The following is a 27,712-nucleotide window of genomic DNA, read 5'->3' on the forward strand; positions in this document are numbered from 1 at the left end:
ATTGCCCAATACTTTTGGGATCTCCTGGAGGGGAGGTCTAGAGAGCAAGTGTGGGAGGCATGATGGCGTAATTTACATCACCACAGCTTGCACCTATGCACAATACACAATGACGCAAATTGCGTCCTTGCACAATGAGGCGGTGTCTGAACGTTAATCATGTCATCAAGGCCCATCCCCCGTTATAATAAAGTGAAGTGGGATCTGGAAGGGTGGCCAACTCTCCCAAGGTTCAGAGTGTCCCGGACATTCCGAAAGAGTAGGGAAGTATGAAATACAGCAGAGCAGGTATGAGTAGAGTCCCAGATGAGAAGCACAGCCGCATAAAGAACTCTAAACATTAGCAAACAAAAATATTTTATTAAATATACAATATGTTTACTACATAAGGTGCAACTTTCTTCTGCACATATTTACACATTTGCAGCCTCCAGAGATATTGGAAAATTCTATGGCTAACATGACGCCTCAGTAAGCCTCGTTGCCAGCAACTGACCCTCGACTAAAGCTGGAGGTACTGGTAGTACTGTAAATCCTGAGAAGTCCTGAATAATACATTTCACTTACGCACAGCTCTCAGAATCATCCCATCATACTTGACACTTCCTGTAGAGTTTCTACAGTCACTGCTTCATTGCTAAAATAAAACTGTTACTTACACACAGTGAAGGCCGCCATTTGTGGTCCCAGAAACCAGTGACATGTCTACCTTGTGCATTGGCCACTTCAAAGTGTCACTGGTGCCTCAAGAATGAATAGGCTGCCACATCAGCAGTGTCATTGGTTCTCAGTGAAAAAATGGCTGCCTCCAATTTGTGTACTTGCCAGATGCGTTTTGATTACTCTGCAAGCCTTGTTCTAAATCAAAATTGAGTTAGAACAAAATGGATTTATTTTGAAAATATCTGACTTAATTCTATAATTTCCCCCAAAGATTTTAAAATTAATCAGTGCAGATCACCAATGAGACAGATGCATTATAGAGTATTAAAAATTGTATCTAGATGCAGGAGCCTTTCATGAATTGAAAAGAGAATTTACTATAAGGTATGTGGTTTACAGACTTGAAATCTTTAGGCCACATTATGAACAAAAAAACAAAAGAGGCCAAAACGTATTTATGTGCAATTATTATTGTTATCAATTTTGATCCAATGTTTTTTCCGAAGGACAAGTCTCTAGGTCCAAGTGAAAGTTAAAAAGAAAAAAAGAAAATTGTAAACTGAGAAGAAAATGGAACTTGATTGAGAATTGTGACCGGTGAGCAGGGCTGCCAGTTTCCATTGGTGCATCGGTGGTAATATAGGTGTTTATAAACACAGGACGGTCTTCTCTGACTTCATCACTGTCCGAGGGACCATTGGCAAAGGTTAATGTAACATTCCTATGATAAGATCACTGTGCGCCTATACTTGTCTCTCACACTTCATGTCTCCTAGTAAGACAAGAAATAGCCCTTCATTAAAAAAAGTCTTTCTTCATCCACATAAATAAATTATTTTCAAGTCTATTAATATGAGTCCAGGTAACTCAATCCTCCAAGACTTTGCTGCTACAGGACCGTGTAATCAGTCTCCATTTTGACAGCTTCTGTCCCAGCGACGCCCTCATACAGCTCTGGCACTATCAGTTCAGGGACCTGTAGCACCGTCCGATCGTTGGAGGTTTTCTTCCCACTCTCTAGTCGTTTGTGCAGCTCTGAAAGGGAAATCCGGTCTGCTGCCGTCCAGGTCCAGCACGACTTCATAATGTTGTATCTGGAAAAAATAAAGTCATGAATGGGGAGTGTGACAATAATTGGATTACTATCTAACTGGGACTGGCTGGCAAATTTTAGCCGAGAGGCAAGACTCGGCTCAGCAGCCTAATAAATAACAATAAGTTAATGTATGAAAAAGGTAGCCCAGTGACCCAGCCCAAGGTAGCTCACTATGAAACAGGCCCGGGGGGCAGATGACCCCCTACCCCCCAGCCCAGGGTGCCCCTGATTACTATGGAGAATGCTCCACACAAGTGAAGGGAATGGATAAAGGTTCTTAACGATGACTGATGGAATGACTATACAATTTGACATCATATTCTATTAAAATGCTTTTAATTAGGACTCATTAGATTAAGGAAAAAGGGAGAAATTAATGATGATATGAGGTTCTAGAATATGTAGGAGTACAAGAAGGAACATCCTAAAGACAAGGTAACATTTACATTTCTCCACTTTTAAAGAATATCCCACTTTGCAAATAAACAGCATGAGAGAAAAAGTATTCATGAGTCATAGAGAAAAGGTCAACTGTTCCTTCGCTGGATCTAAAATAAATAAGTGAAAACAAACTAAAATGATGAAATGAAAGAAGGGAAAGAAATACAATGAAAATAAAAACATGTAAGATGGGAAGTGATGGGCAATGGAGTCAGAATACCAATGACAAACGTCTGTTCCTTACAAAGTTTGTTTGCAGCTGGAGGGTCTCTTCATGACGTTACCACGCTGTAAGTGCTGCAAGATTTGGGATGGAGGAACCTCAGGGTATGGAGGAGCACCTGCAATACAAAAGGTAAAGACATTCAGTGTTCTATGGGACTGTATGTTAGTAAAACTACAGGGATCCTAGTAAATATTTTAGTCCATAGCTTGAAATATGCTCCAATCTCTAAACAGATAACTCAACAGAACAAATAACTGAAACAAGAATTGTAACTTGGGCTCTGAATTTGTTCTTTTACCTAAAGCTGGTTTACACATATCTTGTTAGTAAAATTTAAAAAATGGATATGATAAATACGTTTATGTTGATTTTAACAGGCCCAGTCTTTGGTTATTGTGACTGTTTATATATGCTGAATTTATTGAATATATTGGTTTTATATTGATATTATAGAATTTATTGCAGTCTTTATATCTAACCTACCATTTTATTTTATTCTATTTACTTAGGACACAAGCTAAGTTCTGGGGTAAAAGCAGTATGGCAGAGTGAAGAGAGAGCACAGGCAGCATGGCAGAGTGTGAAGGGAGCAAAGGCAGCATGGCAGAGTATGAAAGGGGAACAAAGGCAGCATGGCAGAGTGTGAAAGGGAGCAAAGGCAGCATGGCAGAGTGTAAAAGGGGAACAAAGGCAGCATGGCAGAGTGTGAAAGAGGAGCAAAGGCAGCATGGCAGAGTGTGAAAGGGGAGCAAAGGCAGCATGGCAGAGTGTGAAAGGGGAGCAGAGGCAGCATGGCAGAGTATGAAAGGGGAACAAAGGCAGCATGGCAGAGTATGAAAGGGGAGCAAAGGGAGCATGGCAGAGTGTGATAAAGAGGGGCATCACTGTGGCATAATTTGAATTGGGGACACTATTGTGTGGCATAACATGACTCTATTATTATCTTGATTTTAGCAGCATAAAATATTATTTGAGTATTAAATTATTTGAATATTAATATGCATTAAATACATATTAATTTGAGTATTAAATGCATGAAATATTAAACTATCTTTCGGCATATCTTTTTGTATACTTAAAACGGTCATAAGGGCAGAGAACCGGTTGTTAATTTATTTGAATCCCACCACTATATACCTGGAGATGAGCACTCCTTAAAGTAAGGGTTATTTGCATTTGATATCAGAAAGTCAGATAAACTCCATTATGGCATTTTTAGCATGAAATCAAATATATATAATTAGCAGCATATAGAAGACAATCTCATCTTGGAGTAGAGGCATGTAGTATAGTCCATGCTCTATGTGTATGTCAGAAGAAATATGCCCTATATATCTTATACCGCAAAGAGTTTGTTCTTGTCCTTTTGTTACCACTGAACAACATTTCCTAACCTTAGAATATTGTGATTTGAAGCACATTCCGTTAAACACAAATACACAGATGGGTTTGTTTAGTGCAGTGATGGGCAGCCAGGTACACCCCAGGGGCGGCATGGTGGAACCGTCTAGCCTTCACATTACCCCTAATTTCATTAAAAGATTAAATAATTAAGAAAGAAAGAGACACTTCTTTGTAATAATATATCAGCTGGCATTTTAAAAAAGTGTTACAAGCTATAACAGACAAATCTGACAATAAAGAAGGAAGGAGCTGGGGGCCACAGATGTATGCTCAGAGGGCCGCATGTGGCCCTAGGGCCGCCTGTTGGCCCTCACTGTATGCATGTAGTGCATACATAAGTGTACAACCCTAATCTGCCATTAGTAACTAACCTTGTAAAATGCCTGCTTGACATTTGTGGCAATGCAGGCCCACATGGAAATTCGTAGCGGAAATAGAAAAAGTGTCACTACAAGATGCTTCACGCCCCCCTCCTTATTCATCAAGACTTTAAGATTTTTCGCCTAAAATATGTCTCAAAATGAAGCACATTGATATGTTAAGCCCTCTGAACAAGAAGAGATGATCAGGCCACATCATGATCATGTCAAGTCCCAAAGGGCATGACTAATGAGTCCTCCAAAAACCTCTTCCTCCCCTAAATACACCCCTTCATGGCCACGCATACTCATGGCAGGTGCGTGTGGGACCCACCCGTTCACCGTTCCTCTGCCTTGTGAGTCATAACTCCCAACATTCCGCAGTCAGGACTGGCAAGAAGTCCTGACTTTAATCAATTGTCCCACAATTGAGCAGGAAATGAAGAATGGATGATGAGGAGGAGAAGGATGATGATGATGATGATAATAATAATAATATATGTACTGTTACTATTTTTGCCACAAGATAAAAAATGATTTAGGACATTTCTACTAAATATAACCTTTTGTCACAATCTCACTTCTGTTCTGTTTTTGCTTGTTCTACATTTGAGTTTTTGGGACTATGATACCCTCTAAAAATGCCTTTACTATAACAGAACCACTTAGAATAATTGATAAGTCTTAGGCTAAGAGAAGCAATTATTCATGGTAAACTGTTCATTATGATTAGTTGTTACCATCATTTCAATATGCCAATAGATCAAGGTTTCACAGTTTTTGTCTGGAAGTATCCCCAATTACCTTCCATTCTGAGGATTTCACTAACCATGCATAGTCGAATTAAACTATTTGGCACAAACTCTAATTATAGTGTCCCCACAGATGGAAATCTCTAAAACACAAAATCGTGTGAGGAGAAGGAGCAGAGTTGGCATTCCTGAGTAGCATTGCCTTTAGTTCCAGCAGCTGCCAGCAGGGGGCTAGAAATTAAGCTGACATCAGTGTAAATAATCAAATCAGATGTTTGTTTAAAATAAAAATAGATTCTCTATTTAAATACGTCACAAAACAATGCTACTAAAATAGTTTTAAATTAATAGAATTATTGTAGGTATTACGTTCAAAACAGTAATGTCACTCTGGTGAATATACTTCCAAGCACTCTATAGCTTTTCTAAGACTGTAATGACTGATTCTTCACTTATGGTTACAATTAATACGCACAACACAGAGAGAGAGAGTCAGGGCTTACCCAAAGTTATTATCTCATAAAGGAGAATTCCAAAAGACCACCTGATAAAAATAAAGGAAAATAACTGTAAACAAATAGTGTATTATTTATACAAGATGAGCTGATACAAATCTCACATTTACTAAAACACTTCCAACAATCAATCACATATTGCTGCACAAACTATTACATTTCTCCATATGTTTAATTGTTTGTGTACATCTGGAGAAATCAAGTTATAAATTGTTCATCAGAGGTGAGCCTCATCTCTAATTGCCATTAAATGGCAACTCTTGCGAACTTATTTACTAAACAATAAATATGCTACTAACATATCACTTTCTATAATAATGTTCACATAACTTTGTATGTAAAGAACAGAAAATGAAATGCCTTTCTGTGCAATTTTATTGCAGCTACTGAAACATTGTCCAAGTGAACTAATCCTAAATTGAACTTAACCCCTTGAATAGAAATGTGCCGCCTTTCTCATCTTCAGAAATGATAATTAGACATATAAAAGGAACTTAAACAACTTTTTCCAACTAACTTGGGAGTCAGACAAGCCAAGTCATAGGTCACCACTGAGCTAGAATGCTGGTCACAGTGAAAGGGTTAATTATCTCTAAGAATATATTTTCTGGTTTAATTCTGCTCTTCAAATTGCCAATCTTATTAAACGAATTAACAAACCACTTGAAAATGCCCAAGGGACCAGCCCTCTGCAAAGCTATCTCTGGGATAGTCTCTAGTTTATGTGTATAAAAAGTAAAGTATTGAGTAAACAGGGACATGGTAAATGTTATTCGTATTAAAGACAAAGGAGAAGAGTATTGACTCATTGGGAGAGTGTTGTGTGATGGCATGTCCATAGTAACCAATCAGATTCTAGTTATCACTTATCTAGTACATTCTATTCTATGCTGATAGCTAGAACATGATTGGTTGCTATGGGCAACAGCTTCACTTTTCCTTTTTAGAAGTTTTAGTAAATCTACCACAAGGTCAATTTACTCACACATCAGATTTGTCTGTAACAGATAAGTGAAGGAGGCGTTCAGGGGACATCCATTTCAGTGGGGCAGGACGTCGGGTGGGGAAAGATCCTTTTAAATGCATTTCACAGGCTCCACCCAGTCCTGTCAGTTTGGTAGTAAAATTCCGATGGATAATGACATTCCGAGCTGCTACATCTCCATGAACCAGACTACGTTCATGCAGGAACTCCTGTAAGAGAAACAGGTTTGGTTGTTATCAGATTTTGGAGTGCATACCAAGCGAAACATTTGTACAGCAAGAAGGACAGAAGAGACAGGGGGGACATGACTGAAACTTTTAATGAAGTTATGCTACACACGCTGGATTATCGGTGATGATATCGGGCAAGGGACCTAATGTTCCAACATGCATGGCTCCCAAACGAACATGAAACCCAATACCAAGCCAATCAAAATTAATTGGATCATTAACAGGGATGTTGGTAAATCCAGTTGGAAGACTGCACTAACTAGAGCATTTAGAACAACTGGAAGGATCAGCCCATTTGTTTATAGATTAAAACATTTTACAAAAGAGGGGAATATTTTTCAGAATATTTTTAAGTGTACCTGTTGCCAACAGGCAGTGACGGCAGCAATTTTGTGGGCTAAACCACTGTCGCTAATTCATATAGTATTGATAAACTAAATTTGCACTATTGGCTAAATTCACATAATGGTTGCCCCTGTTTGCTGGTAACAAGTGTCCTTTGAATTCTGGAGCAAAAGAAGATACAAACAGGTAAGGGGAAAGCTCAGGAGTTAGAAGATGATTTTACTAAAAGAACACTTTGAACAAACTTTCAGTAACTGCCTAAATGATTATTAACCAGAAGTACAGAAAAAACAACTGAAGGTATATTTACTAAACTGTGGGTTTAAAAATGTGAAGATGTTGCTTATAGCAACCAATCATATTATGGCTGTCCAGAGCCGTAACGACGACGGCGCGACCGCTCCGAGCGCAAGCTCAAGGGGGCGCAGCTGTCCGATACCCAAGCAACAATCGATTCCTCAATACCTGGAATAGCTTGGCGCTTCTGCCCGCAGTGGAACGCATGTGCATTCCACCGAAAGCAGGAAGTTCGCCATTCAAATGCCGGACTTCCTGTCAGTAGAACGCATATGCGTTCCACTGACAGGAAGTCCGGCATTTGATTGCCGAACTTCCTGCTTGTTCCACTGCGGGCAGAAGCGCCAAGCTATTCCAGGTATGCTTTTGGCAAATTTTATATATGACACCGAGGATTTACCTCATGAGCGCGGTCAGCGCTGTGCAATAGAACGGGGATCCCTGCACCGTTAATTAGATTAAGGACACCGCTGGACTCCAATCATACTGCTGGACTATTTGAGGTTGGTTTTTAGTCTGCTATTGAACCCTATTTTTCCTCCAATATATAGCCACTTGTTTGGACCAAAAGGACATACTATCTTTACACAAGGTTATTTGCAGCAGCCTCTTATGCCCCGATACAATTGGACCCCCGGACTTTGTTGTGTGGAATATAAGCACTGGTTGCTATGTTTATGTTTTTGCACTATATTGAATGACCATTCCTTTTATTTATTTATTTGGATGTATTAATAAATGTTATTGTTTTAATCCATGTTACAATCGCAACATCATTACCATTTGAAGTCTTCAATATTTTTATTTACTACAAGATAATTGAGCGCAATTGCTTTACCTTTTTGTTATATATGACACCTACAGGATTATTTCAGTATCTTTTTGATGGCATAGTTAATTTTAATAAAATGGTAATTGGTCTCAGTTTCTAGATTCACTTTTGATTTGACCAAAATATATAGAGCCCAGATAAGCAGAAGTGTGCAGTAAAACATCACAACTGCTGTGGAGCAAATCACGTAGCTTAGGTTGGTTGGTTAAAATAGCAGCAATAACTGCAATATGCCCTGATATAGTCATGTGTGTGACCCCAAAATGAGCTTGATTTCCCCCATAATCACATAAAAGTCAATCTGCTCATTGTGTACATGTTAGTTCTTTGCTCGGCTAGTACCACATGGAGAGGTTTTAGGCTGCCTGAATGTCTAACTTACTAAACTAAAGCTAACATTTGATTTGATGCCAAAAGCACTAGTTAAAGAGAGGTGAATGTTGTGACTTCCCCAAAAGTTGACTATCCTTTAAAATTTGCTGCACTAACTTACCTAGGTACAAAGTACTATCCCTAAGTTACAGAGACAATTCCAGATCTTGAACAAGTTTGTCCCTTAAGCAGCAAACATTGGCCAAATTTACAGTACAATTGCTGTTATTCTGCAATGCTAACCACTGTGCCGCCCAGTAATGATAGTCTCTCTCTCTTTGTAAAGTGCTAGCCACACCCACACATTAGGTTGGCCACACCCACTTGTCAAATGTCACTCCCACTTAGAAGGGGGGGCGCCGGTGCCCTGTCTCGCCCAGGGCACCAAAATGTCTAGTTACGGCACTGTGGCTGTCATTTTGTAGAATGAACTAAATAAATGAAAACTAGAGTCTGATTGGTTGCTATAGGTAATATCTCCACTTTTTCAAACCCACAGTTTAGTAACTATACCCCTTGGTCTTAATCTGCAGTCAGCATTCTCTATTTATTTATTTATTTATTTATGTATGTAATGTGTTGTTCCTGTCAAAGTGAAACAAGAAGATTGTGGTGTCAACACACCTCTATATGAAACAAAATATTTACATTACTTTGTTTGTGCATGACATTTAACACAAGGCATACATATCTGTAACCCTGAGTAGGTTGGAGAGACAGGAGAGGCATAGGAAGATAAAAAACCGAACAATACAAGTCTTGCAGAAATATATGTTACACATACCAGTGCGGAAAGGATCTGCAGTGCTATGATGTAAACTTGACACTCGGTGATGTCATAGAGTAGTCCATCCATTGATATGAAATCCTGACAGAGAAAAATATGGTGTTTATATACGATTCATAGTGTAGTTCAGTATAGTTAGTATATCAGCAGTGGCGCACGCAGGGGGGGTTACTGAGTCTCCAGAAACCCCCCCCCCTGCGCTAACTAAATGGCCACTATAGCGGCACTGTCCTATACAGCAACCGCGGCGCTGTCAAAGAAGCGTCCATGGTGGTGCTGTAGTGTATACAGCACCGCCGCGGATGCTTCTTTGATAGCGCCGCGGCTGGCGTATGGGACAGCGCTGCCTAAACGGAGCTGATGCGCATGCCCGGGCGCATGCGCAGTAGCTCTCGCGCGGGTTGGGTTGTTCTTTTTTTTGGGGGGGGGGGTCGACCCCCCCCCCCCCGACAATCCTCCGTGCGCCCCTGATTAGTATACAGTATAGTTCTTCAATCCTCTAAGCCAATATATTTCCCAGTTGTCTAACCTGTGTTGGGGGTGTCACTTGCTACATAGATATATAACATTGTGATTTCAACAGAGCAGGGACTTTCCCACTGCTAGCATTTCCTGGTACAGCACATTATCATTCACTGCATCTGTATTTGTAAAGTGTGTAGAACCTTGTGTTGTGTTCTACTCATTATGTTCAGATTGTGTTCATTCTGAATGTAAGTCCTCAAACCTGTTCCCCAACGTTTTTAAGGAGTTCCCTTAACAACTAGCTATTCCTCTTTTTTTTAATTATAGAGAAAGTTCTGCAGGGCATGAAAGTTATCAAGAAAATAATCTGTAGATATCTAGAAAAAGGTTTGATCCTGTAGTGATGTTTCTTCTGTGTCTATCACACTTAAGCCACAAACCCAAATGTGGGCGTGTTATGCACAATGTGGGCGTGTTATGCACAATGTGGACAGTTAAGGGCATTGGTACAAAAAGGATGCGTGTGCCCAATAGTTATGCAGTTTGTAAATTATCTTTATAGATTCTGATGCAACAGTGCCCCCAGTAGCCAATGTATAATGAAACATGGTAGTATAGTTGCAAAGCAATAACAATAATATTTCAACAAAAATATTTCAAACACGTACTACAATCGTTTATTCAATAATGATTGTACGAAATGCATAACAGACAGGATCATTTACTAAGGTGGAAAAATGCAATGCTGTGCAAAATGTGTTCACTTTTGTTACATCGTGGGCCTATTACGGGTTCACATTAATGCCAGCGAGTGCAGAGGAGCAGAAATTGGATGGATGGATTAAGGTGTTCTTGGTGATAGCAAGATAGCTGCATTGTTTTCAGGGTCTGCCAATAAGGACTGTTACGCCAAAATCGGAACAGATGTGAGGTATGTTATATGCAGAAATGAGATTTAGTTTAGTGGAGCAAATAGACTTTGAAGGTTTGGAGACAGGATATTTATAGTTGGCCTTCTGATGCCTGGTTACTTTAACTTTTATGTCCACTGAGATGTCAGGGATTGAGCATTGGCCATTACTTTCAATGGAACATCTTTGGCACCGTTTTGGTGCACTTTATATAGGAAGGAACATTTATACATAATACCACAGTCAATTAAACATTGAGAAAACACGGATGTCTATGCTTTGTAATGCTCAATATTATAATATCCTTCTTTATAATGTTATCTCTTTATCTTTTTACTCTGATATTAAACACATATAAAAGGTTACAACATTTTGCTCTGTATAGATGGACCTATAATGACTCTGTTGTGTGCAGAACAATCCCAGAAAACCAACACAGAACAGCACTTGTATAAACAACATAAAATATTTTTGATTATGATTACTAGTTCAAACATTTATATAGACATGTTTGAGACAGGTGTTTCCTGAAAATATTTGTTATTCACAGTCTTAAAGTCAGGATAGGGGTTTGGCTCTGTATAAAATTACTTTTCCAAAAAGAAAAAGGTCATGAGTTTTAGCGACTATTATTCTTATTTAATAGCTTTTACTGATGTAACAGGTACAATATCCCAGAAGATCACATCTGTTTATCAGATAGAACTACCTACCTGTTATATTTATCAAGTTATGGCTACCGGGAGTTAGGGGCGGAATTCTTTGTGCATCAACTGTCTGCATGATGAGAATGTTTCCCCTAGCTGTAAGGCAAATTCTATTTGAAACTAGGAACAGTATAGCTATTCAATTTATCAATAAATTGAAAAATAATGCAGGTAGGTAGGTAGTTCTAGTTGCAAAAAAAACAAAAAAAACAAAACATTTTCAAGTGTAACAAATATGGCAGGTGGTATGATATGCCCTTTAAGAATTTTTCCCATGCCCTCTGTGCTTTAACTCACCTTGCGGCAATCCCATAGAAACTGCAGGAGAGACCCAGGCTCCACGCTCTCGAGGACCATGCAAAAAGGCTTTGCTTCAGAGCAGCACCCAATAATCTCCACCAAGTGAGGGTGTGGGCCCAACCATAACTGAAATGCTGCCCTTTGCAGGAAATGACGGACGTCGCTTGGATCAGCAGTGCCTAGAGGAATCAAAACATCAATTACAAAGAAGTTAAAAGAAAAGCAAAGGAACTGTAAACAATTGCAACACAAACAAAAGTAAGTGATACAGATATATGTACAGGGTAACAGATATATGTACAGGGTCACACATATCAGCAACGGAGGTTTTACTGCTGTCGTGGGCAAGTGCTGAGGTAGCCTTGGCGAATGCCTAGGGCTCAGAATTACCTGGAAGAGTGAATGCAGGTAATAGATTTTGGTGGGCTTTGGGTATGGTAAAAACATTTATACTGTTATACAAACCTTCCATAGCAATATACTTTGTGGATTTGTAAGTGCCACCAGCATCAGATTTTAAATATAAAAGAAACAATGTAATTGAAAAATGCTTATGTATGTTTAGTGTTTTGTTCTCATGCTCTTCCTCTTTGTTATAGTGTTAACTGTAGAGAGAAACTCTAGTGCCAGACTGAGAACTGTGGAAATTGGATGATCTTTAGCGATGGTTGCTTACAAGTAACTGTGGGACAAAACCCCATGCGACCAGTATGATATGAATGCAACAGTCTACTCCTTGTGGGACCAACTACATGCGCCACATCTGTCACTGTAGGAAAAGCCTGCAGGGTGCTGTGAATTCTTGCAGTAGAGTGTGACATAAGTAGGCTTCACATGATGGTCAGCAATTACAGTTATCAGACTGACTTTATGCATTGTTGACCCACTTCTGCTTCTGTAGCCCTTGCCCAAGTGTCTCCTTTTTACAGCAGTAAAAACCTGCAGTAATCTGGCAAATGCAGCTTATACTTGGCTACTTTGATAATTTTGGCCCACCATCAATCAGAAATGCAAACACAGATCAGTTCACTTTCTCCTACAACTTTGTGAAAAGACTTTCATCCAAATCTTGCAGGAAAGTGTGCTAAGTGTAGTTTATCACATAGGGAACCACCAGTTACATTTTTATCAGACTGATTGTAAAAGATTTTGACCTGGGGTAACATAAAAAGGATGCTGGGTCAAAATAATCTGTAGCCCAGCCTGAACACAGACTAACCAACATTTTAGGACCATTTGAGGACCATCACAACAAAATAATAAATATGATACAGGCTATGACTCATATACATAGAGCCGCATTGTTCCACTTTTGAAGCAGAGTGGTGTTTGACATATTTGGTTATTACATACAACGTAGCTCTGCTCATAACATGGAGCAAACGTAACTTCTGCGACCTCTTAGGTGGCAGAGCCTTTCGGCACACGGTAGAGGGAAAGGAGCAGTCCATACGTAGCATGGTAGTGGTTGATCCCATGATTATGTGTGCACGCCCTAGCTCAAGCTTTCGAGCATGGCCCATTGGAACTGACACTAGACAAGTATGTTGGAAATGTCTTCATGGTCCTTTTTTGTTGAAGACATTCACTGTATCTTTTTTCAAATATTTTTTTTTCCTTTAAAAGTTGCCATATATTGCAGTAGCAAAATAAAATTCTTTGTGCCCTTTGTGTTTCCGAATATAATACATGTAAAGTACCCCACACATGAACAGATCCAGTCATTCTGCATTTCATGTTAGACACACACAAGACAAATTGATCAGATTGTCATTCAGCAACAGAGTTGAGCAGCAGGATCACATGTGTACATTATTTTGCTTAACATGAGTCATGGTTAGATGCAGTTAATTGACAATCCTAGTGACAGGAGCTTGATTGTTTGTCTAATACAAGCAAGCTTCATCAGTCTGTTACTTACAGTAAAAAAATATATGCTATGTAGGTAAGTATACTACATATTGTATACTGAAATATAAAAATAGGAGAATGAAACATAGATGTGTTAATCCTGTAGGGTGTTTTATGGTCTTACCTTTCAGTTGTTTGATAACAATATTTCTGTCTTGCCCTCCATTGCTCCCTCTCAGCACTGTCCTGCAAATGGGACCAAACCTTCCTTCTCCTATCAGCTCCAGGGGCTTACTGATGGTCTCCCATGAAGTCTCCACAGCCACCAGCCTGGGATCTCGTGTTCTCAGCACACTATCCAATGACACCTCTTCCAGAGAGATCCCTGAGTTCGGGACCCTGCGGCTCAGCTGGGACAGCCGATCTGCAGTCAGACAGCAGCAGAGTAAGGGTCAGAAAAGGAACACAATCTCCAACATTATTGTAAGATGGTACTAAATGGTCAATTAACAAATGATTGCCAGATTCTCTTTATTCAGCCAAGCAACATATACAGAGTACAGACAGGACAATGAAAGGTAGGTATGTAAGCTTTGTAGATAACATACAATAGTCGTATTGAAGTAGTGGATCAAACGTGTTATGACATTCTTTTTTAACATTAATTATGACTGGAAGACGCAGATCTTGAAGGCAAATCAGTTGGCCAAGTTTAGGGCGTTGGGACAGTAAAGGTGAGAGTGATCAATATATTTTAAGTTCTAGTAGCATAAAGGCATTGCTACTCCATTCTGATTCCAAGTTACTAGTTGGAGTAACCAAACTAGTGATGTAACAGTGAAGGTAGCTGTGTCAACTACCACAAGTGACGTTATGGTCAGTGGGGCTCCAGGTCCCCAGCTGTGACTTCTATAATAAACTGCAGGGACTCAGGGCTGTCTGTTCCTTTCCCAACTCAAAGGAACACCAGCACCAGCATGGCTTGTTTAGCAGTGGTAAGGCACTATCTAAATGGGGAGCTCTGTGCAATGATGTCATCGCATAGCACTGTAGCCAGAGGTCTGAACTAGAAAGTCCCTAAGAGCTACTAAACAGTCTGTAGTAGTTTTTCCATAGTCACAAGAGGAGGACGTGGAAGACAAGAGGGAAAATGAAGGATGGGTATACACAAGAGAAAAGGGGGACATAGAAAAGGGACCAGAGGGCAAGTTTACAGGATCTGACAGGTGACAGGAGGAGCGGGTATTAGGCAGGTGGGGGACAGACATGGGCAACAGATAAGGGGCTGTGTGTTAGGAACCCCAACAGCCAGCACCACAAAACCCGGAGTCTGCTCTGAAGCCTGGTGTTCGCTGGAGCCCCTAGTGGTGGGGACAGACTTGGCTGCAGACTACAGAGGGTCGTGAATTGCGCACTGACTGTGGGAACCCCAGGAAAACGAAGTGAGGTCCAGAAAAGGGTCAAATAGGTCACAGGCAAACTAGCAGTGTCAGTATCCAGGCCAAAGATCAGGGGTCACAAGTGAACAAACGAGGTCAAAATCCAAGCAAGGGGTCAAAAGGTCACAGGCAAAAAACGTAGTCAATTCCAGGCAAAAGGTCAGCAACAAAAATCAGATCAGAGGATATACAGAGAACGAGCAGGGTAGTATACTGGGAAGCAGGGACTATAACCGGCAGGGAGGCTTGCCCCTTCCTGCCTTAAATACAAGCATGGCCCAATGAGAGTGTAGCAACACAGGGGGAAAATAATTAACTGACCCCTTTGCACACGCGCCCGGCTGCCCTGGATGCCGGAGCGTGGCGCTACATGCAAAGAGCGTCCCGACCATTGCCCGGTCGTCATGACGACGGCCGGGACGTGGAGGAAGCGAGTCGCGGCGGTGCCCGGAGCCGCCGCGGCTTGTGACACTGTGTAAATTTCACAGAGCCCCCAGAAAGGCAGACAACACAGGTGAAACCCTTGTGGACAAGGTAAATTTGATTTTAGTCATTTGCATGTTTGATAGGTGTTATAATAGTGGGTAGATATCAGGGGACCCTGGCTCAGGGAGTTTTGAGCCATTGGCTACAACGGTGTGCCCAACAGTTACGAGAAAATGGTCCAGGAACAAGTAGCCATAACAAAAGATATCTTCCCAGCATCACAAAGAAGGTAATGTAATGTGCCGTAAATTCATGAAGGACTTAGTCTCTAATTATATTGTTCTCTTGGCTGCTTTGACTGTAGTTACCTATTTAGAGGTATTGTACACTTGTGAACAATATAACCAAGCAAGAATCAACAATATTACGGGACATAAAGAGCTGCAGACTAAAACACAAATGAATATCTCTATGGTAACTTTTATATATAATAATTTACCTACCAAATGAGTCAATAACAAACCAACTAATTATCTTCTACAGTAGTTTTAAAAGGATTGAATTGCAAATTTTATTGCTCTTGTTGGTAGAAGAGAACAATTTATTGTAGTAGGATATGGTAAATTGCCAATTGGAAGAAAGAATCTATTGCTTCATTCACTTCAACTCAGTGGTAGAAGTGGAAATTTAGAAGTCTCGTTATGGAAATTTGGAAGTGGTGGTATGAAAAACATAATAGGAATGTAAGTGAATGGAATTTAATAGTTTTACAATGAAGGCAGTAGGATCGGTGGCAGTATGGCATAACCCCGTATACACCCACTCCCACTACTGCTTCAACTTAGATAATTGACAGCATTCAATACATTGCAATAAAAACCCTTTTCTTGCATATATGAAATATATAAAACAATGAAAATAATAATGTAGGTGTATATGACTGGTTATGGCTATATATAATAAAGATTTTAGTTATCAAATTACTGGCATTCCATTCACTGACTTTTTAATGGAAGAATCGTCACATATATTTTAGAAGAATTGCAATATATCACAGACAAGCCCAACTTTGTGGAAAGGCCAGTAGATATGAGCTTAAGTTGACAACATTTCTGAAGATGCAATATTCCACTGTTTTCAACAACTTAACACTTTGATGTATTCCTGCCAGCATAACAAAAATCAATTACCATTTTAAACACTGGTAGAGCACAAATATATATTTATACCTGTGATGAATGGGCTGGAGGTTAGTTCAGTGATGTTTTATATTGTTGGGGGGTTGGTGAGTGAGCAGCACAGGAAAGCGGCTAGTGGGCAATATATTGAAACTGGGACCCAATGGCATTAACAAGGGTTAATTACATTATCCTGTAAAGGTTTGGTGGTTTATTACAATCAGTTTACAGAAAGTATGATGTGCAAAGGAAAAAGCAATTTCTGCATATTTTCTAGAGATGCTTCAAAATTTAGAATCTTTGGGCCTGCGTCATTAAGGAAAATAAGGCTAAAAAAAGAGTAAATGTTCTCTGGGATAAACCATGCTACAATGCAAGGGGTGCAAATTATTTTATCATTTTGCTCATAAGCAAAATACTGACTGCTTTTTCATGTAGTACACAAATATTTAATGGCTTTATTTTTACACTGAAATTGAAAGTTGATCTAGGACATGCCCTTCCCCAATTATAAATCTGTCCCCACCTTTTAAATTTACCTCACGCCTACAATGCAACATGGATGGGTTTTGCCCAGTGCAAAGTTACTCCTTTTTTCATGCTTTGCTCTCTTTAATGACTCAGACACTTTGGGGTATATTTTCTAAACCGCGTGTTTGAAAAAGTGGAGATGTTGCCTATAGCAACCAATCAGATTCTAGTTATCATTTATTTAGTACATTCTACAAAATGACAGCTAGAATCTGATTGGTTGCTTTACGCAACATCTCCACTTTTTCAAACCCGCAGTTTAGTAAATCTAGCCCTTTGTGTGGTACTAAATTTGCAGCTCATGTGTGCTGATTATAGATGATCGTTGTTTGAGTTTTGCTGTTCGCTTTCAAGGTTTGAGTTCAAGATAAAATTAGTGCTTTTAAATATTTTTATTTTGAAACACTAAATAAATCTAAATAAGATTTTAAAATACTAAATAGTATTTGATCTGTAACCACTGCTGTTCTGTAGTGTTCACCATTGCAAAAGTTAAAATGTATCATTTTAAGTTCAAGCAGGAGAGGAGACGCCGCTCCCCATCTGCCGCTTGCTAAGGTAAGCGGCAGCGCTGGGTGGGTGGCCCAGAGTTGTTCACATAATTGTCCACAATTTTTTTCAGTGCAAATAAACCTTTTCGAACAATATTAATAAACAACCGCCCCTCTGTAGTAGAGATAAGTGAACTTGCAGTGGAATAGCGAACAAATAACTTTTAGAACTTCTACGGCATTTCTGCCATACAATCTTCAAGGTTTCGCTTCACCTTTCTCAATGTATGTGTATTTGTGTATAAGTTCTGAAATTCCGTGCCCAAATGCGAAATTAGGGGAATATTCCACGGAACAGTTTTAACAAAATTTTGCTCATCTTTTCTCTGTAGCACAGTACAGAGTTCATAACGTTATTTAGCTTTTATCATTATAATGTACATTTCATAGTCACTTCTGCATACAGGACAATATTGCTTTATATAGATATTTTTTTAATTAACCAATGAGCTGGAAAAACATTTTAAGAATATAAATTACCTTGAGACTGTTTCATTTTGGATTTCCTTCCGTGATACCGGAAAAAAAGAATAATGACAAGTAGAATCACGGTAACCCCAATTAGGAAGACAGGGACCACGATCACCTCATACTGATATGTCTGGACAACTAGAGAGGAAAAAAAAAAGTTCAATGAGCTTAATATTCTGCAAGGTACATTACCTTATTTTTGGTAAGTATACTACCCAGTCAGGGGTAGTAGACTATTTTTTATTTAACTTTGCTTCTCTATGCACTGATCCTGTCTGCAGTGTCTGACATGGCACCAAGATGGGGTGGTACAAGTTTGGGCCTCCCTAGATTATGGTGGGGGAGGATTGGGCTCTGGTATCATTTGTGACCCTAGTTAAGTCACACTGAAGGTCAAAGTGACTGCACAGACCAATAGCTTCCTATTGCTTCCACAAGGGAGGGACAAACTCCGGCGCTTGTAGCAAGAATAGGGTTCTAATTATGTTTCAACACTCTATAATAAAGTCCACAATAAAAAAATGCAAGGTAGCAATTACCACTGCTGCTAATTCAGGGCCTGTTGCAAACCCTTAAACAAGAAAAATCACTAACTAATACAAGAAAGAATAGCGCTGTGGGAATTACTACACAATGCCAAATAAATAGAAAATAAATATAATAATCAACTATGTATATAAATAAATATTCTTAAATACCAGATATATATTATACTATCCACAGAGGAATAGCTATATATCCTATTGGTCCACAAGCTCTCAACCCCCCAGGTTGTGTACCCAGCATTTTGGGTCTGTGAAGTCACTCAAGCTGAGGCTGTGTGTTTAGGCTGAAGGGGAGGACATAAAGCACAAACACCAGTGCCTGAAGTTACTTTAAGTGTCCCTAGGTGTCTGCAGTCAGCAGGGAGCTAAAGAGCCTCCTTTCGGAGGTGTCCTGCCATTAATGGGAGGCGAGGATAGTGGTGTTTCTCGTGGAAACATTCAGGGGAACATTGGGCAGAACGGTGGCTAAGTGGTTAGCACTTCTGCCTCACAGCACTGGGGTCATGTGTTCAATTCCCCACCATGGCCTTATCTGTGAGGAGTTTGTATGTTCTCCCTGTGTTTGCGTGGGTTTCCTCTCACACTCCAAAAACATACTAGTAGGTTAATTGTCTGCTATCAAAATTGACCCCAGTCTCTCTCTCTCTCTCTCTCTGTCTGTGTGTGTATTAGGGAATTTAGACTGTAAGCTCCATGGGGCAGGGACTGATGTGAATGAGTTCTCTGTACAGCGCTGCGGAATCAGTGGCGCTATATAAATAAATGATGATGATAATGATGATGATGATGGAAATGTTGCTATAGCGCCCCCAAAGTTCTATTCATTCCCCCTGTAGCAGCTTGACATGCAGATTAGTGTAATTCTGCTCCTGGGACTTCTACCACTGAGGACACCTTGGGGAATATTCTGTTAAATAGGAGAATGAAATTTGGTCTAAACATATCTTTTGGATTGTCTTCTTTGTACTCCATATTCTGTAACATTATATCACCATATTTTCCTCCACTTCTTATTGTAATGAGCAAAATGGGACGTGGTTAGTTACACTACAAAAAACTCCACTGATAGAATACACATGACGTAGTTGCTTCTTATGTATTTATGTATCCAACTAAATAACATATAATACATTTCACATTAAAAGAAAATTATCCTGTAATAAAAAAAGGATATTTAGAAGAATGTTTATTCTCTCAATAAAGCACTTAAACTTACTTTTTTAATGACTAAACAAACTAGAAATGGGTCATTGTTACTGTTACATCCTATATAACAATTTGTAACAGAATATGGCATATAATTGTATTGTTTTTCCATCAAAGATATTTTAGGAACAATTTTACATTCCTCCCATCTATAGAATACCCCCCAAAATATGAAATAAAGTGAATTGTGATTAAAATGCTTTGTGTATTCTAAGATCTCTTATTAATTAAATGGAATTTCTCATCCTTTTATATTCATACAAAATTTCTCTTATATATTAATGATTTACTATTATTGTGCCTTTTGTAATTTCTATAGGGTATATTATGGTATGTTTCAATAAACTCCACTTATAGTAAACCCATTTTGTTTTTTTAAACATATTTTACTAGGATTTTTACAGCATAAAGAAAAACTCATGGAGAACAATCAAAAATCAATAAAACAAACATTGGAAGTGGGAAAAAAATGGAAAGAATGGAGAGAGGAAGAGAGGAGCTGGGGTGGAGGAAAGGCAAAAGGTCTAAGAGAGGACCATAAGCAGTGTAGGAGAAGAAGGGACATGTTAGCAGGGAAGGAGGGAGAGGAGGAAAACCTGGCCTGGCACCATGCAATGTGTCATAAGCTAAGCTTGTAGGCTATCCAAGGGGCTAGCTTCACCAGGCAGTGTGCAAGAGGGTTGCCCGACATCTGATCCGTGGTAAGAAAGCCATGGGCTCAAGATGGCACAGAATTTGTTAGGTCGTCATTAATGATACTTGTGATGTACTCACAGTGGTATGCCTGCCAAACACTGTTGATCATTTCTGGGAGAGTAGGGGACTAAGGTAGTTTCCAGGCAGCTGCTATGGAACACTTGGCAGTATTAATTATATGACCCATGATAGCCAGCGTGTACTTATCAACATCAGTCATCGGTCTATGTAAGAGAGAGAGTGAGAAAGGCATGGAGGTAGAATGATAGAAAGTAATGTTACGAATCAGATTGTGAACCTTTTGCCAGAACCTTGCGATCTTGGGACAAGACCACCAAATGTGATGAAGTGCGCCATCCTGTCTACAGCCCCTCCAGCAAAGCTTAGAGGAAGCAGAGCATATAGCTTGTAGGCGGATGGGGACCAGTTACCACCTGTAGAGTAGTTTATAGGAATTCTCTTCAGTGTGTAGTAAACCCATTCTTAAGATGTTTCAAATAATCCTATACTGATCCTTTATAATTTGTATTATCTTAGTATTAGCTCCCTAATCGTTAATAGGGATCATAGCCGGTTCTCTGTATCCAGCTCCCTATAATAGCTATAAACACCTATAAAAGTGTAGGGGGTGATTTGCTAGCTACCTATATAGAAACTAATTTTTGGGATTGGACACAATTCTAGATTCCTCTAATTAAGAGCCAGGGTAACATCTAAATAGTAATTCAAATTCACACAGTAAAATATTATTCTGAGATTGAATGCACACAGCAAAATGAAGACACGCATTTCGCTGTGATTGTTTTTTCCAGACAAATTGGTTAATTTCAAGAGCGGGATTTTTTTATTTTTAACTGAAAAAGATGTTTATTGGTTTTTTTTATAAAATATTTGCTGTGGAGTATAAAAAAAAAGAGGTGGGGGAGACATTGTATAGGGAGTGGGGTGCTTAGTTGGTATGGAACATAGAGCGGGATTTTTAAACTCACAGAGACTAATCACAAAATTAAAGTCTGGAATTCTTCGATTGGATAATATCAGTGACATAATTAACCTCTAATAATCCGGGGATGTTTATAGTTATAAAACTAATAGTAATATATCTCCTTATGATTGATTTTAATATTGTAAAGTTTGAAGTTTCATTTTGGTATGTTTAATTTAAATATAAATTGGCAGTCCACACTTAAGTGATAAAAGGCCCAAGTCCCCTTTACACATGTACTTCTAAATATCGATCCCTGGGGCAAGCTATCTCAGTTTTTATATGACCTGAAGTGAGGTTCAGACTGAAGCCCTCTGCTGCTTACGGTATATACGCCATATCTTTCAAGCTAAAAGTATACATTATACCCTGGGAATCTTCACTGTGTTGCAGCCCCTCTCTATATCAGTTCCTGAGTCAGGTAATGTTATATAGAAGGTGATAGCTCAGCAGTTAAGAATAGGGCATAACTTACGGCAGAGTTGATCAGTACTGGAACAGTTCAGCAGGGTACGTCCAGGGGGTCGGTAATGTTGCTCATCCATTGTTAAATACTTGGGTTACTTGTTACAATCTACACAGGATAAAATAAAGGACACATTTAACACAAATAAATGACAGAGTTAAAGAATTATGAAACACCCTCTTTGGCTACAAACCCTATGTTATGATTACTATTATTTTTTACGCTTATTTTGTGCCTTGAATTCTTTTTCATTTCTATAATGTAGCAATTGCCCAATTTGGCACACGCACAATCCATTATTTCTTATTGGTATTGTCGAAGTCAGCAAATTGGATAAAGTCATTTCAGTTAATATCCAGTAAACTTAATCGTCTTTGTCTGTAAATTATGCGTAGAGCACGCTACGGCGTGAAGCGTATCCAGCCGTAACACGTGGCAATAACAGGTTTTACACATATACATGCATTCACACCAACATACACATTTCTAATTAGTACACATTAATTGTAGTTGCAACACATAGTTATTTATGTCGAAATGTGGCAGTATTTATGGTTAATATTATAAGTTATATACATGTTAGTGAAATCAAAGGTTCAGGTTACAGGAAACATCTCATGTTTAGTATCATTAGTATCATTTGATCCCCTATTCATCCGCAGTTGCCCGGTTCATTCGCCAAAGGGATTGCACATTGCATACTCTAGTTAGCGACTATAGGGAATAAATGTTTAAAATGATACTGTCTCTGTAATGTTAATAGACTAGTTTAAACTGGATTCTTGGCGGGAAAATTGGAGTGCATCCCCTGGAGAGTTGACCCCCACCTTTGGATATTTTCGCTTGAACTGGCCTATGACTTGCATTACACTGGACCCTCCTGAAGCCTGGACCAATAGAAGCAAGACACATCATCTGCATTATTTTACTGTATTCACTGACTATATAAGCAGGGGCTCTGGACCCAGTAGTCAGTCTACTTGACCACAGCCTTCAGACCTGAATGACTGTACACTGGATCCAGAGCGCCTGCGATAAGTAACGGCTGTACTTATTTTATTTTTACTTGTTATTTTGCTACTTTTGGCTATTAAATCACATTGTGCTTTGGAACCATATATCGGCAATCGACAATCGTTATTGGATAGCAACTAGACGTGCAGAACAGTATATACCAATTTCAGATTAAAACCTTAGGCAGGAACTTCAGTTTTCTGCCAAAGGATCTTATTAATGAATAGAAAATGCAACCCATTATCTTGAACACACACTGTAACACATGTGCCGGTATCTTAGTTATACACATGCTTCAAGCATGTGCAGCTATTTCTGTATCTGTCCATTTACTCTGTATAACGTATATAACTTATATAAAACTGCAGTGCTTTGCTTTTTGAAGCAGGGCGGCACCATATATAATATTTAGTGACGTACAACGCAGCTCTGCTAAAGAATGCAGCAGAGCTGTCCATCACCAGTGAGGATTTTTGCACATGAAGGAGGGGAACGTTGGGCAATGATTAATCTCAATTTATAAAGTGCCGACATATGCAGCAATGCTGTACATGGAAGGGCTCATAATGCAAACAAATAACGTACAATGAGTTCAAACAGAATCTAAAGATAGACCGACCCAAAAGAGCTTACAATCTAAGAGGAGTGTTAATGTTAACTGTTTTATATTTGTGAGAAGATGATTACATGAAAGCCACAGGTTCAGCCATTTCTAACAATCGCCAGAACGACACTTGTGCTATCATTACCATGTGTGTGCAACCTAACTCCACCTTGACGCCTTCCCATGACAGGCACAGAGGAGGGATAAGCATGGATAAATGGAGAAAAGAGTGGGAATGAGCAATTCTTTACTCCATATTTGTCAAAGTACATAGATGCTTTAGCATACACGTAATACAAACATATGAATAAAAAAAACACATTGTAAGTTTACAATCTGTTATTATCTTGCCCTAAAATGTTTTATAATTGCATTAGATTTACACTATTAGTGCCTATTATCAAATAAATAACAAGTGTCTATAATCTAATAAATAAGTACCTGAAAAATGGTTTCACCTATAATCTTCAAATTCTCAGGTTATATATTTTACCTGATGTATGTCTCCCTCTTTGGACATTTAAAAGGAGGTACATGCCATGTATATGTTAAGGCTAATGTCAAACATATGATTACTTACTGTGGTAATTGGGATACTTTGCCACCTTCTAGTGGTGGAAAGAGTGATGATTTCCCTGGGAAACCACAGCCTATAGGTGCAGAGAGGGCTAAATAAAGGATAACAATAATAATAATAATAATAATAATAATAATAATAATAATAATAATAATAAAATCTGCATGAACACACACACACACACACACACACACACACATACACAGCACAGCAGACCAGGTGGAGCACCTGGGACTAAGCAACCAAGGAATCAGCTAGAGTCGTGCTGGGGAGGAGGCATAAATAGCTATCTTGTGTTGTGGGTGGGAGACTGCTGCCAAAAAGTGGCCTGTGACCAGTTAGGGACCTAATTGTGATAGCCAACATTTATGGCTATGGGACTATAATTATTTCTATAAATGTTTCATTTGATTGCTGAAGACACTACTAAGACTGTTTATGCATCCTGACAAGTAATTAAACGTCAACGTGGTTCAGCAGAAACCTGTGTGAGGAGCCATCTGTTTGCATGCTTTTCACAAGTGGTGTCAGAAGTGGGATGTGCAAAAGACAGCTAGATCATTGTTGTCCCCCAAGCCAACAAATCCAGGGTGGTGAGTTATTCAAAACCTCCTGACTACAATGTTTGTTTGCTGCATGCAAAAAGTATTGCAATCTCTGAACACAAAAGCAAATGCATAAAGATTTTTTTTGTTGTTGTTTGCAAGTACTGCAAAAACCTGCTTATTTTAAATGTTTGTTTGCAAATGTGTAAAACTGTTTGCTGCAAATGTGAGGAATTTATAGGTGACACAAACCTTATTCAAAAAGCAAATGTGTACAACTGTTTATTACAAAATCTTTGCTGCAAATGTGTGGAGTTTATAGGTGATTCAAACCTTAACCACAAAGCAGGTGTATGAAATTGATTGATGGTTGTTTGTTGTGAACTACAAGTGATATACAGCCTTTCCCACAAACGGGTCTGTTTAATATATGCTTAGGGAAGCAGCAGGTGGTAAAATTGTTGGCTTGAAACAGGGATGCCTTTTCTCTTGTTCCTGGGCGTACCGCTCTGATAGAGCATAATATAGTCACACCCTCAGGAGTGATAGTTAAACAACGGCCATACCGTATACCCGAGGCCAGACGAGCCATGGTAAAAAAGGAAGTGGAAACCATGCTTCAACTGGGCATTGTGGAAAAATCCACCAGTGAGTGGAATAGTCCAATAGTGTTGGTCCCGAAGCCCAATGGGGCGATATGTTTTTGCAACGACTTTAGAGAGTTAAATAAGGTCTCTCAATTTGACTTGTATCTTATGCCATGAATAGATAAATTGGTAGAGAATTTAGCCGGGTGTATGTATTTGTCCACATTAGACCTCACTAAGGGTTATTGGCAAATATACCTAACAGCCTCTGCCAAGCCAAAAACTGCTTTTTGGTGGCTTATTTAAGTACAAAGTGTTGGCTTTTGGGCTGCATGGGGCACCTGCCACATTCCAGAGGGCTATGGATAAACTCTTGAAACCCCATAGAGCATATGCCACTGCATATTTGGATGACACAATTTTCTATACTTTCGATTGGGAGTCACATCTTCCCAAAGTGGAAGTGGTGTTGGAGTCTTTGAGGGCACATGGCCTTACGGCCAATCCGGAAAAATGTGCATTAGTCATGCCAGAGGCAAAATACCTGGGATATATAGTTGGACGTGGGAAGGTCAAACCCCAGATCGAGAAGGAAGAGTCTGTAAAGAATTGGCCCAAGCCAGAGAGGAAAACCCAGTTGAGGACATTTCTGGGCTTGGTAGGAAACTACTGTTGATTTATAGAGAGAGTTGCTACTCAGGCTACACCACTGACAGAGCTTCTCAAGAAAGCCTGTCCTGACAGGCTAAGATGGTTTGAGGTTGCAGAAGCTGCCTGGGAGGACCTAAGCATGGCTTTGTGTACAGCATCAGTGTTACAAGCACCTAATTTCACTAAGAAATTTAATCTGCAAACCGATGCCTCAGGAGTGGGTCTGTGCGCAGTGTTGTCACAAAAAGTTGAAGGAGAGGAAAAACCCGTCCTGTATCTAAGTCGCAAACTGTTACCAAAAGAAAATATACGACTGTTGAACAGAAGTGCCTCGCCATCAAATGGGCTGTGAAAGCCCTCCGATACTACCTTTTGGGTAGGGTGTTCACTTTAGTAACGGACCATGCTCCATTAAAATGAATGCAGGTAAATAAGGAGGTCAATGCCAGAGTGACCTGGTGGTTCTTGACATTGCAGCCCTTTCATTTCAGTATAGAGCATAGGCAAGGAGCTATTCATAAAATGCGGATGCTCTCTCCCGTAAACATGTTCTCCCCGCAGTATCTGCTTCACTGGGGTTGATGAGCCCGAAGAGACGGGTGTATGACAAAGAGGACAGTTTTGTGCTCCCCGCAGAGTCCGTTTCGTGTAGCTGGACGAAACTAAGGGGAGGAGTATGTGGAAATTTGGATACTGTGCCACCTTCTAGTGGAGGAGAGAGTGATGGTTTCCCTTGGAAACCACAGCCTATAGGTGCAGAGAGGGTTATATCTGCACAAACACAGAAATACACAGCACAGCAGACCAGTGAGAGCACCTGGGTCTAAGCAACCAAGGAATCAGCTAGAGTAGTGCTGGGGAGGAGGCATAAATAGCTATATTGTGTTGTGGGTGGGAGACTGCTGCCAAAAAGTGGCCAGTGACCAATTAGGGACCTAACTATAATAGCCAGCATTTAGGGCTATGGAACTATGTTTATTTCTATCAATGTTTCATTTGATTGCTGAAGACACTGCTAAGACTGTTTATCCATCCTGACAAGTAAATAAACGTCAACGCGGTTCAGCAGAAACCTGAGTGAGGAGCCATCTGTTTGCACATTTTTCACAATACATAAGGGCAAAGACTATCATGCAGCTATTGCACTAGACAAATGCTTCTGTCTGTATGCGCGTACTCAATTCTGTTCCTCCTCTTTTTAACTCAATTCTGAGCCTCTGTTAACTTTGGGACTTGGCTTACTGGAAAGTATGTTCTATAACCGAATTATGTAAATATAATAGCTATCCTTCAGAATATATAATAGAATGCCTGCAGGTACATTTCAGGATATGCACTGTAATTCACCTAATTGTTCCCCTGGTGTGTAACAAGGAGCGCACCCACAGAGCGTCATTATTCAAGAATTTTGAATTTTCCCTTCAAAATGCTCCTAAAGTGTTAAGCAGCACTTTAGCCCTAATTATGTCTTATATTACTTATGTGGGGGATGTCCTTTTTACATTTATAATTTTTGTGTCTTTGAATGATGTTATTACATTTGTCCAAGTGTGCCTTAGAAACGCATTTTCCTATATAAAGTGCACCTGGAAAGTTCAGATGGCACCCCATTGAAAGTATAAACTAAAGACTGATAACTGTCCTTCAAGGATGTGGAAAACATACTTGCCAACTCTTTGTACCTCCTCTCCAGGAGATCCCT

At 39.5% G+C, this 27,712-nt stretch overlaps 1 protein-coding gene across 2 annotated transcripts in view; it reads right to left on the reverse strand.

Annotated features, from left to right (window-relative positions):
• Positions 1-340: 340 nt before the first annotated feature.
• The window catches only part of STYK1 (serine/threonine/tyrosine kinase 1), a 46,023-nt gene continuing 18,651 nt past the window's right edge, over positions 341-27,712 (reverse strand). For both annotated transcript variants that reach the window (XM_075216319.1, XM_075216318.1), the window contains exons 2-10: positions 22,042-22,140; positions 18,144-18,272; positions 13,723-13,962; positions 11,685-11,866; positions 9,302-9,385; positions 6,442-6,650; positions 5,445-5,485; positions 2,445-2,541; positions 341-1,757 (exon numbers count right to left, since the gene is read on the reverse strand). In XM_075216319.1, the coding sequence (XP_075072420.1) occupies positions 1,553-1,757; positions 2,445-2,541; positions 5,445-5,485; positions 6,442-6,650; positions 9,302-9,385; positions 11,685-11,866; positions 13,723-13,962; positions 18,144-18,272; positions 22,042-22,111 (1,257 nt within the window). In that variant the 5' untranslated portion in view covers positions 22,112-22,140 and the 3' untranslated portion in view covers positions 341-1,552. The remainder of the gene's footprint in view (positions 1,758-2,444; positions 2,542-5,444; positions 5,486-6,441; positions 6,651-9,301; positions 9,386-11,684; positions 11,867-13,722; positions 13,963-18,143; positions 18,273-22,041; positions 22,141-27,712) is intronic.

This window comes from Mixophyes fleayi, chromosome 6 (assembly GCF_038048845.1).
Source record: "Mixophyes fleayi isolate aMixFle1 chromosome 6, aMixFle1.hap1, whole genome shotgun sequence".
Classification (NCBI taxonomy): Eukaryota; Metazoa; Chordata; class Amphibia; order Anura; family Limnodynastidae; genus Mixophyes; species Mixophyes fleayi.